Genomic DNA, 18,477 nt, shown 5'->3' with positions numbered 1-18,477 from the left:
ATCTAGTCGGGAGTGGTGCTGACTGAAAACAGATGATTTGGAGCGATTCGCGCGCCATTTGTTGGTCATTCTAAGGACTTATTGAACTACCCTCGTAGTTGAATTTTCAGTTTAAATAATTAATTTTCAACAAAGAAACGAATTTTCTACCAGTTAAATTGGACCAAAAAAGACAATTTTTTAATAAAATAATGGAATTTTCCACCCCACGCTAAGAATTTTTAACGACAAATTTATCTTCTACCAAATAGTTAATTTATGAAATAAATAGTTTAATTTTTAAACAAAAATATTAATTTTAAACCAAAAAGTTACATTTTTTCTCTCGAAAAATACTGTATCTGCGAAAATACGAGTTTTTAAACAGATTTGCGTATTTTCTGTAAAACAATTGAATTTTTTAAAAAAGTTTATTTTCAACTAAATATTTCAATTTTCTACCAAATTGTTGAACTTTCAACACACAAAAAAAACGAATATTTTACAATGCAGTGGAATTTTCAAGCCGAAAATATGAATCTTCAGCGAAACCTGTAGTGTTTGAAATATTTTTTTAACTATTTCAGTTTTAAACGAAAAATAATTTAATAAAAGAATCCGAATTTAAAAGAAACAGTTAAATCTTCAATAAAATACATGAAAATGAATTTTTTAACCGAAAATTTAACTTTCGGCGCAAAAAACTATGTGGTGGAATTTTGAATTCTTTTTTTTGGAAATTCTTTTTTGAAACGAAGATTCATTTTTTTAGATGACAGTTCATTTCTATGATTTAAAATTGAACGAATTTGTTAAAAAATTATTTTTACCTGTATTTTAGATTCATCATTTTAGTTGAAAATTCAACTATTTGATCGTAAATTAACTTTTTTGTGTGTTGAAAATTTCTTGATTTTGTAAAAAAATTCGCCTTTTTAGATTGAGCAATGAAAAATTTGGTAGAAAATTGAACTATTTTGTGGATTTTGAACACTTTTCTTGAGAATTCTTTTTTTGGTTGTGCAAATTCTCAATTTTAGATGAAAATTCATCTCTTTGGTTAAAAATTTGTTCAAAAAATTAATTTATTTGTTGAAAATGCAACCATTTGATTAAATTTTGAACTTCTTTCTTGAAAATTCTTTTTTTTATAATTATTCATAATTTTATATAAAAATTCATCTCCTTGGTTTAATTTTTGGGTTAAAATTAATTTTCTTAAGTCAAAATTTAACTATTCCATGTTTTGTTGAAAAATCACCTGTCTTATATAAGAATTCAACTATTTCATAGAAAATTGATCATTTTTAGTTTAAATTTCATGTTTTTTGTTTAAAATTCGTCTTCTACTGTAAAAACTAATTTTCTTGTTTAAAAAAACAATTTTTTAGTTAAAAATTCAACTATTTGGTTAATATTCGAACTATTTTCTTGAAAACTCTTGTTTTCGCTTAAAGATTAATCATAAATTTTGGTTTTTCTTGAAATATTAAATATTGCATGTTTTGATAAAAATACAGATTTTTTAAAATCAACTTTCTGGTCTGTTTTGTTGAAAATTCGTTTCATTTTTAATTGAGATTTTTTTAAATGAAGATTCATATTTTTAAATAAAAATTAATCTCTTTGATTAGCCAGTTAACAATTTTGTTGAAAATTAGTTTTTTTTTTATGTGAAAATAAAAATTGAAAATCCATTCTTTTTAGTAAATAATGTATTTTTTTTATAAATCGTATTTTTTTTTTGGTGGAAAAATAAATGATTCCACTATTTTGTTAAAACTTTGCTTGCTTCGTTGAATTCAACTGATTTAAAACTTTTTAATTTTTTTTTTTAGTTGAAATATCAACTATTTTGTTTTAAGATTTTTTAGTATTGTTTATTCTATATTTTTATAGGAATAAATGATATTATATTAATTTAAATTCTCATTCAAAAAAATATTTAAAAATTTGCATTTATTCCTAAAAACATTCTTACCCAAAAATTCTTAAATTTGAATTTTATATATTTTAAATTATTAGCCAAAATTTTATTATTTAAACAATTTTTTAATTAAAAATATATAAATAATTATTTATGAAAATAAATTAAATTTCATTTTTTTTTTGTCGAGAATTCAACGTTTTTATTGAAAATTCATATTTTTTGTTAACAGTTCAACAATTTGGGTAAAAAACTAAACTATTTATTTGAAAATTTAACCATTTTTTGTTTAGAAAATCATCTTTTTAAGTCAAAAAATTTTCTATTTAAAAATTTAACTATTAAATTTTAGGAGAAGTAGCTATGTATTTTGTTGAAAAATCGTCTATTCGTGTAGAAAATTAATCTTGTTTTTGATTACGATTTAACTTTTTATTTTTATTTATGATAATAGATTAGAAGGTGCATTTAACGACCTGGCCCAAGGATTTTATCACCACGAGTACCGAATCGTGAAAGGACATCGTGAACATTTGAACAAATCGGTTCATCAATATTTATTTGTTCGGCATCAGTTCAAAATGGGCTTTTTTAATGAGCTAAAGCACGAACAACACACTGCTCAAAAGTAAATTTTTATAGTCATTTATTTGAGAGATTTTAGTCTCTCTTTCTTATTTTTAATTCTTATTTTATTTAATTTCAGGCACTATCAGCAGGCATACAGTAATTTATTGGATATACGAATGGTCGACACAAATGCACTAGAAATTAAAACCATAGCGAGTTTTATTAATTACAAACTCTGTAGATTAATGTTTCATCTGAATCTTCCAAAAGACGCGATATCGCAATTTAGAAGTCACACTGAAAGGTATTTTCAATTTTTATCTAAAAAAAAAAAATAAATTTTTAAAATCTGGAAGATTTGAAGAAAATTATTTTTATTTTACAGAAATTTTTCAAAGTTTTTGGGAAAAATTCGAATAATTTTAAACGATATCAAAAGGTTTTAAAAATGTTCATAAATAATAATAAATTTCAGAAAACTTGCAACAAAATGAAGATTTTGAAGATTTAGAAATAACATTTTGAAGTTTTTTAATAATTTTGAAAGGTTTCAAGATAATAAAAAAACTTTCTTAAGATTCCTGGGAATATTTAAAGTGATTCCTTATTTTTCGTTTTAATTAATTTTAAGAGAATATTTCAAAAAATTTTAATACATTATAAATAAAAATAACTCTTTTTTTCAGAGAATATTTAAAAAGATTAAAAAAAACCCTAAGAATTTTCAATACTACCAAAAAAGAATCTGGAAGGTTTGAAAGATATTTATTTTGTTGAAGTTTTTCAAAAGATAATCAGGATTTTTTAAAATGTTCAAAAACTTAAAACAAATTATAGATTCTTTAAGATTTGAAGTGAATTTTTGAAGTTTTTAAATAATTTTGAAAGATTTCAAAATAATAAAAACATTTTTTTTAAATTCCTGGCTATATTTAAAGTGATTTTTTTATTTTAAAAATTTAATTTTAAGGCTATTTAAGAATATTTAAAAACATTACAAAAAAAATAACTTTTTTTACAAACCTTATTTTTTGAAAATTTTTAAAAATATTTCAAAACAATCCAGAGGATTTTCATAATTATCAAAAAAGAATCTGGAAGATTTGAAAGATTTTTTTTTTAATTTTGCAGAAATTTTTATGAAAAATTCGATTCATTTTAAAAGACATTCAGAAGTTAAAAAATTTGTTTTAAACTTTAAAAAAAAATGTAGATTTTTGAAGATTCGACATAAAATTTTCAAGTTTTTCAATAGTTTTGAAAAATTGCAAGATGATGAAGAAATTTTCTTAAGATCCCTGGGTATATTTGAGCGATTCTTTATTTTTTAAATTTATTTTCAGAGAATATCTAAAAAGATTTCAAAAGATTTCCAAAATTATCAAAAAAAAATTTGCAAGATTGAAAGAAATTTTTTAAACAAATTTTCAGAATTTTTTAAAAATTGTATGAAAAGTTCTAGCTATTTAAAAATTTATATAGAATTTTGTACAAAAATAAAAATTAAACACTTAAGAACAAAATGCAGATTTTCAGACTATTTTTTTAATTTTTCAAAATTAAAAAAACTTTGAGTAAACATTCGATTCATTTTAGAAGACATTTAGAAGTTTTGAAGACATTAAAAGAAAAGAAATTCTTAAAGGAGTTTCAACAAATTTGAACCAGAAAGTAACTTTTTGAAGATTTAAAAATAAATTTCGAGGCTTTTTAAGAATTTTGAAAGGTTTCTAGACAAAAAAAATCTAGGGAAATTTGTTTAAAATAATTTTGACAGAAAATTTAAAAATATGTAAAAAATTAAGTGAAATCTTTCGAATTTTTAAAAATATTTTGTAAACTTTGAAATATTTCGAAATATTTAAAATTTTTAAAATCTTTTATATCTTCTGAAAACTTGGAAAAAGTTGAAATTTTTTAAAAATCTTTTTGAAATCTTTTTGAAATCTTCGAAATTTTTGTGAAATATTTTTCAATATGTACAATCTCTGTGAAATGATTGCAAAATCTTTAAAATCGTTGAAATCTTGAAATCTTTTAAATATAGTGAAATCTTTACGAAATCTTTGTTATCATTTGAAATAATTAAAAATTTTGTTTAATATTTGTGAATTCACTGTAAAATCTTTGAAACCTTTGTGAAAACATTTAAATATTTATGAAATCTTTTGAAATTGTGGAATTCTGAAACACTTTGAAATCTTTTAAAATCTTTATGAAATCATTGAAAATTTTTCGAAATATTTTATATCTTCTTAAATCTGTTGAATTTTTTTTAAATCTTTGAAATTATAGTATAATCTTTTTGAAATCTTTTTGATATTCTTGAAATCATTGGAATTTTTGTTCAATCTTTAAAGTCTGTTGAATTTTAAAAATATTTTTTACAATCTTGGTGAAATCTTTTGAATCCTTTTTGAAGTATTTTTAAAATTTTGAGGTATTTTTCAGCATTTTTATGAAATTTTTTATATCTTCTGAAATATTTTGAAATATTTTTTAAAATCTTTGCGAAATCATTGAAATTTTTATGCGATATTTAAAAGTCTTATTAAATCTTTTAAAACCTTTGAAATATTCTATATTTTCTTAAATTTAAAAAAATTTTTTAAATCTTTTGAAAATATTGAATAATTTCTGAAGTTTTTTTTTGGAAATCTCTGAAATTATTGTTTAATCTTTGTGAAATGTTTGATATTTCTGAAATATTTTGAAATCTTTTGAAAACTTTCTTTTGAAAATAATTTTGCGCAATCTTTAAAATATTTTGAAATATTTTTAAATGTTTTTAAAAACTTTTAATATTTTTCAACATTTTTATGAAATTTTTTATATCTTCTGACGTATTTTGAAATATTTTTTTAATTTATGTGAAATATTTTGAGATCTGGTAAAATTTTTTATGTCTTCTAAAACATTGGATATCTGATACATTTTTAAATCTTATAAATATTTTAAATCTCTGTGAAATCATTGCGAAGTCTTTGAATACTTTGTGAAATCATTTACATTTTTTGTGCAATCTTCAAAATCTTTCTGAAATCGATTAATATCTTCCTATATTTTTTAAAAATATTTAAAAATATTATTTCGAAATATTTGATGCTTTCTAAAATTCGTTGAAAAATTTGTAAAATCTTTTCGAAATATGGGATAGTTTCTGAAATTTCTTGAAATCTCTGTAAAATCATTGTGAATTTTGTTTAATCTCTGTTAAATCTTCCTAAAACCATTAAACCTTTTGTGAAATCTTATGAAATATTAAAAATCTTTTGAAATTATGAAAACATTTGCAAAATTTTGTATGTCAATTTCAATTATTCTGATTAGAAATTTTATTTTTTCAGTTTATTAATAACCACAGGCGAAATAATCTGCTACAATTAATTTAAATAAGAGGAAAATGTATTATCTTATGCTGTTTATTCCTTTAGTAAATAATAATAATAATAAAATTTAAAAATATTCCGTAATCTTAAAATCTGGTGTACACTCAAAATTAAAATTGGCAACTCTTCGATTTTTTTCGAATATTTTACAATTTTTCTTACAATTTTTTTGTTCTTTTTTAGATTCAAAGCAAGAACCGGACCTAAGGAATTAATATTCGAGCACCACGCGTGGATGTCGAGCCAGTATTCGACATTTGCAGAATTATTTGACGAGGCAATTAGACAAGGGCTTCCGGCTGTACAGACACAACATCCGGGTTATTATTTCCAATTGGCTGCAAGACATGCGAGCCACAGACAAGCTGCTGCTAAAGAAATTTGTAATGTATGTATTATAATTTAATCATAAAAATTTCAGACCCCAGACTCACAGCAGTTAAATTATCAATTAAAAAATTAATTTTTCATAAAAAAACAGGATTTTTAACTAAAATGATGAATTTTTTACCAAAGAAATTATCTTTTAAGAAAGTAGTTCAAATTTTAACCAAGAATTTAACTTTTTAATCAAGAAGGTTTATTTTCTACCAAAAAAAAAAACAATTTTCAATACTATGCATAAATTTTCCAACAAATATTTCAATTTTCTATAAATTTGCTACTTTTTACAGAGGAGAATAGAGGAGTTAAATTTTTGGTTAAGAAAATAAATATTCAAGCAAAAAACAACAAAGTTTCAACTGGTGAGATTACTTTTATACTGAAAAAGATATATTTTGACAAAAACGCATGAATTTTCAACCACGAAGATTAAATTTCTACCGAAAAACGAGAATTTCAAACCAAATAGAGAAATTTTTAGCTGGAATAATTCGTTTTTAATGAAAAGAAAACGAATTTTCAACAAAATAGTGAAATTTTCTACCAAAATGTTGAATTTTCAATACAGAAGATTTATTTTATATCAGGAAAGTCGAAATTTCAACAAACTACATACATTTTTAATGAAATATTCGAAATTTTAACCAGGAAGCTGTGTTTTTTTTTTTTACAAAAAAAAAAACGAATTGTCAACAAATAAAAAATTTTCAACTAAATAGTTTCAACAATCGATGTGGTGTCACTCCGTATTTTATTTGAGTAATTATCAGTTTATATATTTTTCTTTTCCATACATTTTAAACTAAATAGTTTTATTAAATAGTTTAAATTATTTTAAATGGTTTAATTTTTAAACTAGAAAATAACAATTTTAACAAAAAGTTTAATAGTTAAAAAAATAGTTTTAAATGAAAAAAAGAAATTTTCAATAAAATTGTGAAATTTTCAACCTAAAAGATTAATTTTCAAACAGGAAGATTGATTTTCTACAAGAAAATTTTTATTTTTCAAAAGATATGAATTTTTAACCAAATAGTTGAATTTTCAACCAAGAAGATAAAATTTTTACCAAAAAGGCGAATTTTTAACTAAAAAAGGTAAATTTTTAACAAAAAATGGAAATGTTAAATTTTCAGTTTTAAAATTAGTTTTTAATAAAAAATTTTTTTTTGCCAAGTTAGTGAAATTTTCAACCAAAAATATCAATTTTCAATCAAGAAGATTAATTTTCTACACCAAAAATTTTGTTTTTCAAAATATATGAATTTTCAACCAAATAGTTGAATTTTTAACCAAAAACATTTATTTTCTACTAAAAAAGATTAATTTTTATCAAAATGCGTGAATTTCCAACCAAGAAGATTAAATTTCTAATAAAAAGGCAAATTTTCAACTAAAAAAGGTAAATTTTTAACAAAAATTCGAAAAGTTAAATTTTAATTTAAAAAAATTATTTTTGAATAAAAAAAGGACATTTTTCACAAGATAGTGAAATTTTCAACCAAAAAGATTAATTTTCTACACCAACATTTTTGTTTTTTCAAGAGATATGAATTTTTAACCAATTAGTTGAATTTTCAACCAAAAACATTTTTCTTCTATTAAAGAAGATTAATTTTTATGAAAATACTTCAATTTCCAACCAAGAATCTTAAATTTCTAACAAAAATGCGAATTTTCAACTAAAAAAGGTAAATTTTTAACAAAAAATTGAAAATTTAAATTTTCAGTATAAAAATTAGTTTTCAATAAAAAAAAAATTTTGACAAGATAGTGAAATTTTCAATCAAAAAGATTAATTTTAAACCAAGAAGATTAATTTTCTTCACCAACAAATTTTTTTTTAAAAGATATTAATTTTCAACCAAATAGTGGAATTTTTAACCAAAAACATTTATTTTCTACTAAAAAAGATTAATTTTTATCAAAATATACGAATTTTCAACAAAGAAGCAACAAAAGTCGAATTTTCAGCAAACTACATATATTTTTAATAAAATTGTTAAAATTTTAACCATGGAGCTACATTTTTTTTATGTGAGTAATTATCAGTTTATATTTTTTTCGCTTCCATAAATTTTTAACTAAATATTTTAATTGTTATACTAAAAAATAAAAATTCGAACAAAAAGTGTAATAGTTAAATTTTCAGATTAAAAAAAAATTACTTTTCAATGAAAAAAGAAATTTCAATAAAATAGTGTAAATTTCAACCAAAAAAATAAATTTTCAACCAAGAAGATTAATTTTCTACAAAAACATTTTTTGTTCGTCAAAAGATATAATTTTTCAACCAAAAACATTTATTTTTTACTAAGAAGATGAATTTGTATCAAAATACATTAACTTTAAACTAAGAAGGTTAAATTTCTAACAAAAAGGCGAATTTTCAACAAAAAAAATGTACTTTTTCTAACAAAAAATGGAAAAGTTATATTTTCAGTGGAAAAATTAGTTTTCAATGAAAAAAAAGGAAATTTTTGGACAAGATAGTGAAATTTTCAATCAAAAAGATCAATTTTCTACCAAAGAGATTAATTTTCTACAACGAAAAACATTATTTTTATCAAAACACATGGATTTAAAATCAAGTAGTTGAATTTTTTACCAAAGAAATAAATTTTTAACCTGAAAGAACAATTTCCAACCGACAACGTTTATTTCCTGCCAAATAAGATATATTATTACCAAAATACATGAATTTTCAACTAAAAAGTTGAAATTTTAACAAAAAGGATGGTTTAAAAAAAATGGAATAGTTAATATCTCAGTTTGAAAAATCAATTTTCAATCAAAAAAATGTACAAAATTGTTAAATTTTTAACAAATGAGATAAATTTTCAATAAAAATTATGAATCTTTAACTGGAATAGTTAAATTTTTAGTTAAATTAATTAATTTTCACCTAAAAGGGACGAATTTGCAACAAAGTTGTTAAATCCTCAATAAAAAAGATTCCTTTTCAGCTAAACAGTTGTACTTTTAACTAAAAAGATGAGATTTCTACGAAACAGATGAATTTTTTACCATATAGTTGAATTTTCAAACAGAAAAATAAATTTTCAAAACAGAAGATTAATTTTTTACCAAATAAAGATAAATGATCAACAATCAAATTAAAAAAGAGTTTAATTTTTAACCAAGAAGTATGACTTCTTAACAAAATTCTTGAATGTGTAGGAAAATAAATAAATTGTAAACACAATAATAAAATTTTTGCCTAAAAAGATGAATCCTCACATGTTGATAATTTATATAGGTACTAAAGAATAAAATTTTAATTAAATAATCAAGTTTTTTTAATGATTTAAAAATATTACGTTTGAAAACTGGATATTTTGCCTACACTTTTTTTTTATTTTTGAAGTGAGTCCGAGGCTTTTCGCTGAAATTAAAAACTCTCAAATGAAGAAAATTGTCTTTTAGAATGTAGAAACGTATCCGGAACCAGATCCCTTGACAGGTAAGGAAAAGCTCGAATTTTATGGGCAGCGACCCTGGCGTCCAGGAAAATTAAGTGCGGAACCCGCCGATATAATGGGAGAAACTTCCGCAATTCAGGCACTTCAATTTAGAGAAAAAACTACTGTTAATCATTCTGTAAGTATTAAAAAATGACATTTTTCTTGTATAATCAGGCCTGAGATTGTTTAAAAATATGTGGGTAGGTCCAGAAATCTTGATAATATATAAAATTTTCAGTTAAAAAAATTAATTTTCAACAACAAAAAAAGTATTTTTCAATCGGTTGAAATCAAAATAATCATTTTTCCAAACAGAAGATTGTTTTCTCAAAAAGACGAATTTTCAACAAAATACATAACTTTTCTACAATAAACTTAATTTTCTACCAAAAAAGTTTATTTTCAACCAAATAGTTGAATTTTCAACTAAAAAAGGACAAGTTTCAAACCAAAAATCAAATAGGTAGATTTTCAGTTAAAAAAATTGATTAAAAAAAATAACGAATTTCCAACCAGTTAAATTGAACCGAAAAAGAAGAATTTTTAACAAAATAATTGAACTCATAGCCAAAAAGATGAATTTTTAAAAAGGCAGATTCATTTTCCACCCAAAAAAGAGTAGTTAATTTTTTAAATAAATAGTTCAATCTTTAACCAGATATCTTTCGACATTTTTTTTAAACTTTTAAAATAACTTAAAATCTTGAAGAATCCGTTGAAGTTGTATAAGTTCCTTGACATTTTCGAAGTACGTAGAAATACCTTAAAATAAATATTATTTTATTTCCTAAACTTTTCTAGATATTTTTTGAAATTATTTACAATCAAAAAATAATTAACTAAAGAAATTACTTGAAATGTCTTAAAATAAATTTTATTTCCTAAACTTGTCTAAATATTCTTTGAAATTAATTAAAATTTGAAAAAATAAAATTAGTTAAAAGAATTACTTGAATGTCTTAAAATTCCTTGAAATTTAATTTCATTGATTTTCCAAAGTTTTATAAAATTTCATTAAAATCGAGTTTAAACTCTTCGGAAATGCTACGCAATTCTTTCAAATTCCTCAAAATTTAAAAAAAAAAGCTTAGATTTGAAATAATTAGAGATTCTATTAAATTCTTTAAATGTTGTGAAATTATTGGAAATCCTTTAAAAAATCTGGAAATTCCAGGGTGGCGGCTGGACCGGGAAACCGAATGAATGAATTATAAATTTTTATTAATACTTTATATAGAAGAAGCTAATTCTCATATATTAAATTTGAAAAAAGAAACAAAAAAGAAGAAAAATAAATTCTGCACCAAAAATATAATAGTATAATTTCCAATTAAAAGAAATTAACTTTTACGCAAAAAAGATGAATTTTCAATCCAAAAGGACGAATTATCCATAAAAAAGTGAGTTTTTTAACAACATAATTCAGTAGAATTATTAACCAAATAGTTGAATTTTTATCTAGAAAAGGTAAATTTTTAATCAAAGAGTTAATTTTTCAAAAAAAAAAAAAAGATAAATTTCCAACTAAGAAGATTAATTTTTCATAGAAAAGATGAATTTTCGACCAAATAATTGAATTTTTATGTTTTTTAATTATGCTATTATTTAGTTTACAATGCGTAATTCAAAATTTTTTTTACTTTAAAAATTTTCCATCTAAAATTTTTATTTTTAAGCTTACATTTTTAATTTAAAGAATTTTTTAATGTTTTCTTAAAGACTTGAACAAGTAAAAAATAAAAAACCTTTGATGTTGAAAATTTTTTATAAAAAAACATTTTTATTTGATAAATATATAATTTTTGTTCAATTTATCTGTACTTTAAGTAATAAAAAGTGAACAAAAACGACTTTAAACCAGTTCAAAATTTAAGAATTTTCAGATTTTAACGTAAAAACTTAAACGGTTTCAATTTGAAAGTCTTAATCATTAAACAAATTTGAAAGTGTACCTGAAAGTTTATAAACTATTTTCAACTTAAAAATAACTTCGTAATAATATATTCCTAATTAAAGGATTTTATTAAATTTAAAATATTGTTTCAGTCTAAAATATTCCATTTTTAACCCATACGGTTTGAAATTTTTAATTTATTTAAAGAATAATTATTGAATATTTAGCAATATTTGAATTTTTATTTAAGACAAGTAAATTGAAAACAAATATTTAAAAGTAAAGAATCTTTAACTGAATTGTTTGACAGAGAAAACCTGAAATCGTTAAAATTTCGAAGAGCTTTTAAACTTTGAACGTTAAAATTTTAATTATTTTATTTGAAAAATGCTTAATTTGTAAATGAAGTTTTAAAATTTTAATGTATAATTTACAAATGAACATTTGTAGAAAAAATTTGAGTAATTTTAAGAGATATTTAGGAGTTTTAAAAAGATTAAAAATTATCATGCAAATTTTAGAAAGTTTTCTTAAAATTTTCTAGAATCTTTTTTTTTTTTAATTTTGTTTAAATCTTTAAAAAACTTTTTCAATATTCTCTTAAAATAATTTTTCAAAATGAAAAGTTATTTTTAATTTTCCTATGAATATTAAGAATTTTTTCTTATTCTATTGAAGCCTTTCACAATTCTTGAAAAAAATCTAAAATTTTTTTGTTTAAAATCTGCGAAAATCTACATTTTGTTTTATATTAGGCTATCTTTTGAAGTCTTACATTAAATTTGAATCTTTTCAAAACTTCTACATTTCTCTTAAAATTACTCAAATTTCGCCTACAAATAATAAATGTTCAATTGTTATTTATACATCCAGATTTTGAAGAAAAGCTCTAAAATTTGCAGGATTTTCTGAAAAATGTAAAAAAAATCAATTAATTTTGGCAGATATTTAGAAGTTCTGAAAAAAAGACCAAAATAATTTTAAATTTACAACAAATTTAAGACAACTTCTAGATGTCTCAAGATTTTGAAATAAAATTTTGAAGCTTTTCAATAATTTTTAAACTATTTAAAATGAAAATAATTGAATTTCTAATTTAAGAAGTCTTCAGTTAAAATTTGTTCAATTTTTCAATATTTAATGTTGCTAGCTTAAAATCCCTCAAAATTATGTAATTTTAAAGATTTTAAAGTTCATTGATTGATTTTTTAATTTAGAGCATTGAAAATGATAACGTGGATTTATATATTTTTATATTGAAAAATGTTAGTACCTTTAATTTTATACGCGTAAATTATCGAGCATTTGAATACAAAATTATTCAATTAAAAATTTAAATTTGAATTTTAAAAGTTCGAAATTTAACAATTCCACTTTGAGTGCTTTTATTTGCAGCTCCGTTTTCATTACTTCAAATGAAACCATTTCTAGATTTAGTGTTCCATTTTTTAAATTTCATTGACCATGAAAAATGTTTGCGAATCGGTAAAAAAAACGGAAAATCACTGGAAATTTATTTCGTCGATTAAAGCGGCCACCCTGAAATTCTACAAAATTAAACGTATTCATTAAAGTTCTCTAAAAAAGTCGTTCAAATTTCTAGAAGTTTTTGATATCCTTGACAATTCAATAAAATAATTTAAGTCCTAGGGAAATTCTTGAAATCCCATGAAATATTTCCTTTGAAAATTGTAAAAATTGATTAAAATAAGTAAAAGTCATTTCAAGTACCTTGAATATAAATTAAATTTAACTTATTCTTTAAAGTTTTCAAAAAATCGTTCAAATTCCTAGAGATATTTGAAATCCTTTGTAGATTCAATAAAGTCAATTGAACCTTTAGAAATTCCTTTAGTTTAAATGTGATTAAATTTATTTTATAAAATTCTCTAAAAGTCCCTTAAAATCGAGTAAAAAATCTTTGGAAATTCTACCAAATTTTCGAAATCTTTTGAATCCTTGGAGATTCAATGAAGTTCTTTAAATCCTGGAAAATTCCTTGAAATAACTTAAAATTTCTTGAAATTTAATTTAATGTAATTTACTGTGCAAAGTTCTCTAGAAATCCCTTAAAATCGAGCTTCAAATCTTCGGAAATCCTAAAATATTCTTTTAAATTTTAGAAATATCTTGAGAATCTTTGGAATTTAAAAAAATATATAAATATATAATCCACTAAAATAAGTAGAAATCATTTTAAATTCCTTGAATATAAATTAAATTAAATGTATTCATTAAAATTCTTTTTAAAAAAGTCAAATCCCTAGACGCCTTTGAAATCCCTTGAAATATTTCAAATGCTTGAAATCTTTTTAATCTTTGGTGATTCAATAAAGTCTTCTAAATCAGGTGAAATTCCTTGAAATCCCTCAAAATTCCTTGAAATTCTTGGAATCACTAGAAATTCATTAGAATCTGTTAAAATAGTTTAAAATCTTTTTCAGTTAAAAAAAATCCCGTCAATCCTTCGAAATAATTAAATTTCCTATTTAAAAAAAAAAAACACATTTTGTGTAATTGTTTGAAACCCTTTGAAATCTTTGGAAATATCACAAAATTCCTTGGCCGTCCTTGAAATATTTGAAAATCTTTTGAATATTTTTAAACAAATAAATTATAATATATAATCGTAAAAATCCATTAAATAAGTAGAAATGATTTCAAATCTCTTAAATAAAAATTAAATTATCACTAAAATCCTTATAGAATCAATAAAATTATTTAAATCTTTTGGAATTCCATGAAATGCCTTGAAATCCCGACATGTTTAAAATCGCTAGGAATTCCTTGAAATTTAATTTGATTTGTTTCCAGAGTTCTTCAGAAATCCTTAAAAATCGAACATAAAATATTCCCTAAATCTGGTGAAATTCTTTAAAATTCCTTTGAAATCTTTGGAAATTACTACAAAATGCCTTCAAATTTTTGAAATTCTTGGAATTTCCATGAAATCTTTGAAAATCTTCAATATTCTTTGACATTTCGTAAAGTTTTTGAAATCTCTTAAAATCCTTTGTTTCTTTTTTTTCGTTCCTTCATTTCATTATTTCTCAAAGTTCTTAAGAAATCCCCTGAAATCTTTGGAAACTCTACAATATTCTTTGAGATTCCTTGAAATGTTCGGAATCGATTGAAATTCTTTAAAATCTGTTAAAATAGCTTAAAATGTTTTTAAAATAAAAAAAAGGTTCAAATCCCTAGAAATTCTTTTTATTATTTTAAATCCTTGGAGATTTAATAAAATCCTGGAAATGTTTGGAATCACTATGAATTCTTTGAAATCCTTCACTTCTTTTTATATTTTATCTTTTCCAATTGTTTTATTTCACTTATTTCTCAAAGTTCTCCAGGAAAACTTTAAAATATTGGGAAATATTACAATATTCTTTGAAATCCTTTGAAATAATTGAAGGTCCTATAATATCCCTTAAATATTGTGAAATTCTTGGAATTCCCATGAAATCTTTGAAAATCTTCAATATTCTTTGACATGCCATAAATTTTTTGAAATCTCTTAAAATCCTTTTTTCCTATTTTTTCGTTCCTTTTTTTTTATTATTTCTCACAATTCTTAAGAAATCGCTTAAAATCTTTCAAAATACTACAATGTTCTTTGAGATCCCTTGAAATGTTCGAAATCTCTTGAAAGTGTTAAAAATCTGTTAAAATAGCTTAAAATGTTTTTAAATATCCCATAAATTTCTTTGAAATCTTTGGAAATAGTACAAAATTGATTGAAAATCTTGAGCATCTTTCGAAATAAAACTTATTTATAAAAGTTCTTACAAAAAGGTTCAGATCCCTAGAAATCCTTTGGAATATTTTAAATCCTTGGAGATTTAATAAAATCATTTAAAAGTTTTGACTCACTCGGAATTCCTTTAAATCAATATTCTTTGAAATCTTTGGAAATACTACTAAATTCTTTGAAATATTTTACAACTTTTGAAGATCTTTAGAATCTTTTAAAATAAAACTTATTTATAAAAGTTCTTAAACCCGGTTCAGATCCTGAGAAATCCTTTGGAATCTTTTAAATCCTTTGAGATTTAATGAAATCCTTGAAATATTTGGAATCTCTATGAATTCCTTGAAATCCTTCATTTTTTTATCTTTGGAAATAATACAATATTCTTTGAAATCCTTTGAAATAATTGGATGTCTTATAAATCCCATAGTTTACAGATTCTGAAGAAACGTGTAAAATAAACATTTTTAAAGGAAGTAATTCGTTTTATTTCTGAAAAAATATTTCGGGAGGGTCGCCTCTATCCAATCTCAGGTCTGTGTATAATAAGATTCTTTGGATTTAAAATATGTTTAATTTTGCAGATGATAATTATAGGATTACTAGGAAATGCTATATCTCAATTTAAAATTTACCGGTGTCCTCGAATGCGTCGAGTATTAGGTAATTTTATCAACTTTATGTTTAATATATTGTCTATAAAGTGCGGAAAGTATGAAGTACGAGGCGAGTGTGAAATTTGCATTACGAGCCGAATACGAGTTAAAGGCGAGCCAAATACGAGTTGAAGGCGAGCCGAATACGATTTGAAGGCGAGCCGAATACGAGTTAGAGGCGAGCCGAATACGAGTTGAAGGCGAGCCGAATATGCGTCGAGGGCGAGTACTGCAAACTTCAAATTTTTTTAGATTACTTGATGAAAAATGATTTTCAGTTGTTCAAATGGCTGAAGAATACTTCAACGCTAAAGACTACGGGAAGGTATTAACGTGAGTATAAGAACTTTAAATTTCTATTGGTTTATTTTTGATTATTATAATTTAATTTAAAAAATTTTAGATTATTGATCCACATGTTGTGGGAATATCGGACCGAGCGATGGCCGCTTTTATTGACTAATATTTTAAAGACTGCACTTCGAGCCGCTTATTTATCCGCAAATGTCCAAGACTACCTCGCACTGGCTCTCGAAGCCTTAGGACCTGCAACTACTTTTTCTGATGAGCGTCGATCGGCCATACACGCGAATATTTGTAATATTCTCCAGGCAAGTTGATCATTCGGGCTGGGTGACCACTGAATCGGGAAACCGGGAATTAACCAGGAAAAATCGGAAAATTAAAGTCAATTTATTTTTTCAGGGTGGTCGTAGTTCAGGAAAAAACTGGAAATCTGGGAAAACCAGTATTTTCTTATAATTTCTTTTTTGTTTTTCTTAATATAAAATTAAGATTCTTGCTTGAAAATCCACCTTTGTGGTTGACAACTCGTATTTTTCGGTGGACAATTCGTCTTTTTTAATTGAAAATTTAACTAATTTGTTTTAAAAACATCTTTTGCGGTAGAAAATTAATCTTCTTTATTGAATAGTTATTATTTTGATTTAAAATACAACTATTTCCCCAAAAAATTAATCTACTTTGTAGTAAATTAAATAATTTTCGGAAAGAATCTTTTTTTTTTTTTCAAAATTGACCTTGTTGTTTTGTAGACTATTTTTTCCTTTGGTTTACGCTTTCGTTTTGTACAAAATTCAGTTCAGTTCAGATTTATTGTAATCCATATTGGGCCAGTGCCCGGTTACAAGGGAGTAATAATTCGCTGCTTATAATTACTAGCATCCTAATACATATTTCTATCCTAAATATTTTAAATTAAATACTAGTTACAATTCTGAAGACTACAAAAATAGACCAAAGGCTCTTATTTTTAAAGCATTTATCGTGTAAAAAAATAAAGTGTCTATGTTGGCCTGTGATTTAAACTCCACCATTTTGTCTATTGATTTCTCTCTCGCAAACAATTCAGCGCGTACCCCGTTATACGCAGGACATTCGATAATAAAATGACATAACGAATCTGCCTTTCCTTGGTTGCTCATCAAACATATACTCTCTGAATCAAATTCGTATCTTTGACCGTCCTGTGATATTCTTGCATTCTTAGAATTACTTAGTCTAAGTTGACAGAGCAGTCTTAGTTTGTTGAAATTTATGCCCTTTATCAAATATTCGTTTGATGAGACAATGTTTTTTTAAAAACTAGAATAACTGGAGTTTTGAGCTGCTAAGAGATCTTCATCTCTGAGTTTCCTTTGTAGTTTATACATTATATCGTCAAACGATTTTTTTACAATTTCTGGGTTCTGACTCGTGAATACATATTTAAAGCCTAAATCAGATAGGAGCTTCTCCAGCTGAGATGCCCAGTTAAATTTCAAAGTATTTGATTACAATTTATTCAACTGGAGCAACTTCCTATAACATTTTTTTGTTAGTCTCTCCTCCGACATTTCTAACAGTCTTACCCACCATCTTAAAGCCCTAGCTACGCACTCCTGCTTCATCTTCAATCTATTTGTTTCTAGTCGTACCATGTAGTTTGGTGTATTACAAGGCAGATTCAATACAGATTTATAATACCTTGTTTGAGCTACTTCTATGTCTTCGAAATATTTCAAAGACCAGATTTCTGATCCATAAAGCAAGGTCGCTGAGCATGCAGAATTGAAAAAATGATTTGCTGTTACCAATGATCTTGGTTTCGCTCTTAATAATATGCTTTTAGAAGTTCCTGAGGCTACGTTTGCTTTTGATAGTTGCTGATTAACATTTTCCCTAAATGAACCAGTATTTTTAAATATTTGACCTAGGTAAAAATATGACTTAACGACCTCAACCTCTGCGTTTTCGAAAGTGAATTGACAAAACTTAACATTTTTGGTACTCTTGTGGAATGCCACAATGTTTGTTTTCGCTACATTTACATCAAGATAATTCAATCTGCAGTATCTCTGTAATATATTTACGAGGGTAGTTCAATAAGTCCTTAGAATGAAGTATAAAAACAATTTTTTTTGGGTAAATTTTTTTTTATTTTTCAACATAATCTCCTTGGAGCTC

At 23.6% G+C, this 18,477-nt stretch overlaps 1 protein-coding gene across 1 annotated transcript in view; it reads left to right on the top strand.

The window, feature by feature from the left end:
• The window catches only part of LOC117173966 (trafficking protein particle complex subunit 11), a 79,450-nt gene that overhangs the window by 9,984 nt on the left and 50,989 nt on the right, over window positions 1-18,477 (top strand). Inside the window, exons 5-11 of the mRNA XM_033362626.1 lie at window positions 2,361-2,534; window positions 2,613-2,780; window positions 6,049-6,253; window positions 9,676-9,849; window positions 15,940-16,018; window positions 16,290-16,344; window positions 16,415-16,622. Coding sequence (XP_033218517.1) covers window positions 2,361-2,534; window positions 2,613-2,780; window positions 6,049-6,253; window positions 9,676-9,849; window positions 15,940-16,018; window positions 16,290-16,344; window positions 16,415-16,622 — 1,063 coding nt within the window. The remainder of the gene's footprint in view (window positions 1-2,360; window positions 2,535-2,612; window positions 2,781-6,048; window positions 6,254-9,675; window positions 9,850-15,939; window positions 16,019-16,289; window positions 16,345-16,414; window positions 16,623-18,477) is intronic.

The sequence above is a fragment of the Belonocnema kinseyi genome, chromosome 1 (genome assembly GCF_010883055.1).
Source record: "Belonocnema kinseyi isolate 2016_QV_RU_SX_M_011 chromosome 1, B_treatae_v1, whole genome shotgun sequence".
In the NCBI taxonomy this organism is placed as follows: domain Eukaryota; kingdom Metazoa; phylum Arthropoda; class Insecta; order Hymenoptera; family Cynipidae; genus Belonocnema; species Belonocnema kinseyi.
Note: the sequence above shows the minus strand (reverse complement) of the source record. Positions and strands in the feature narration are given on the sequence as shown.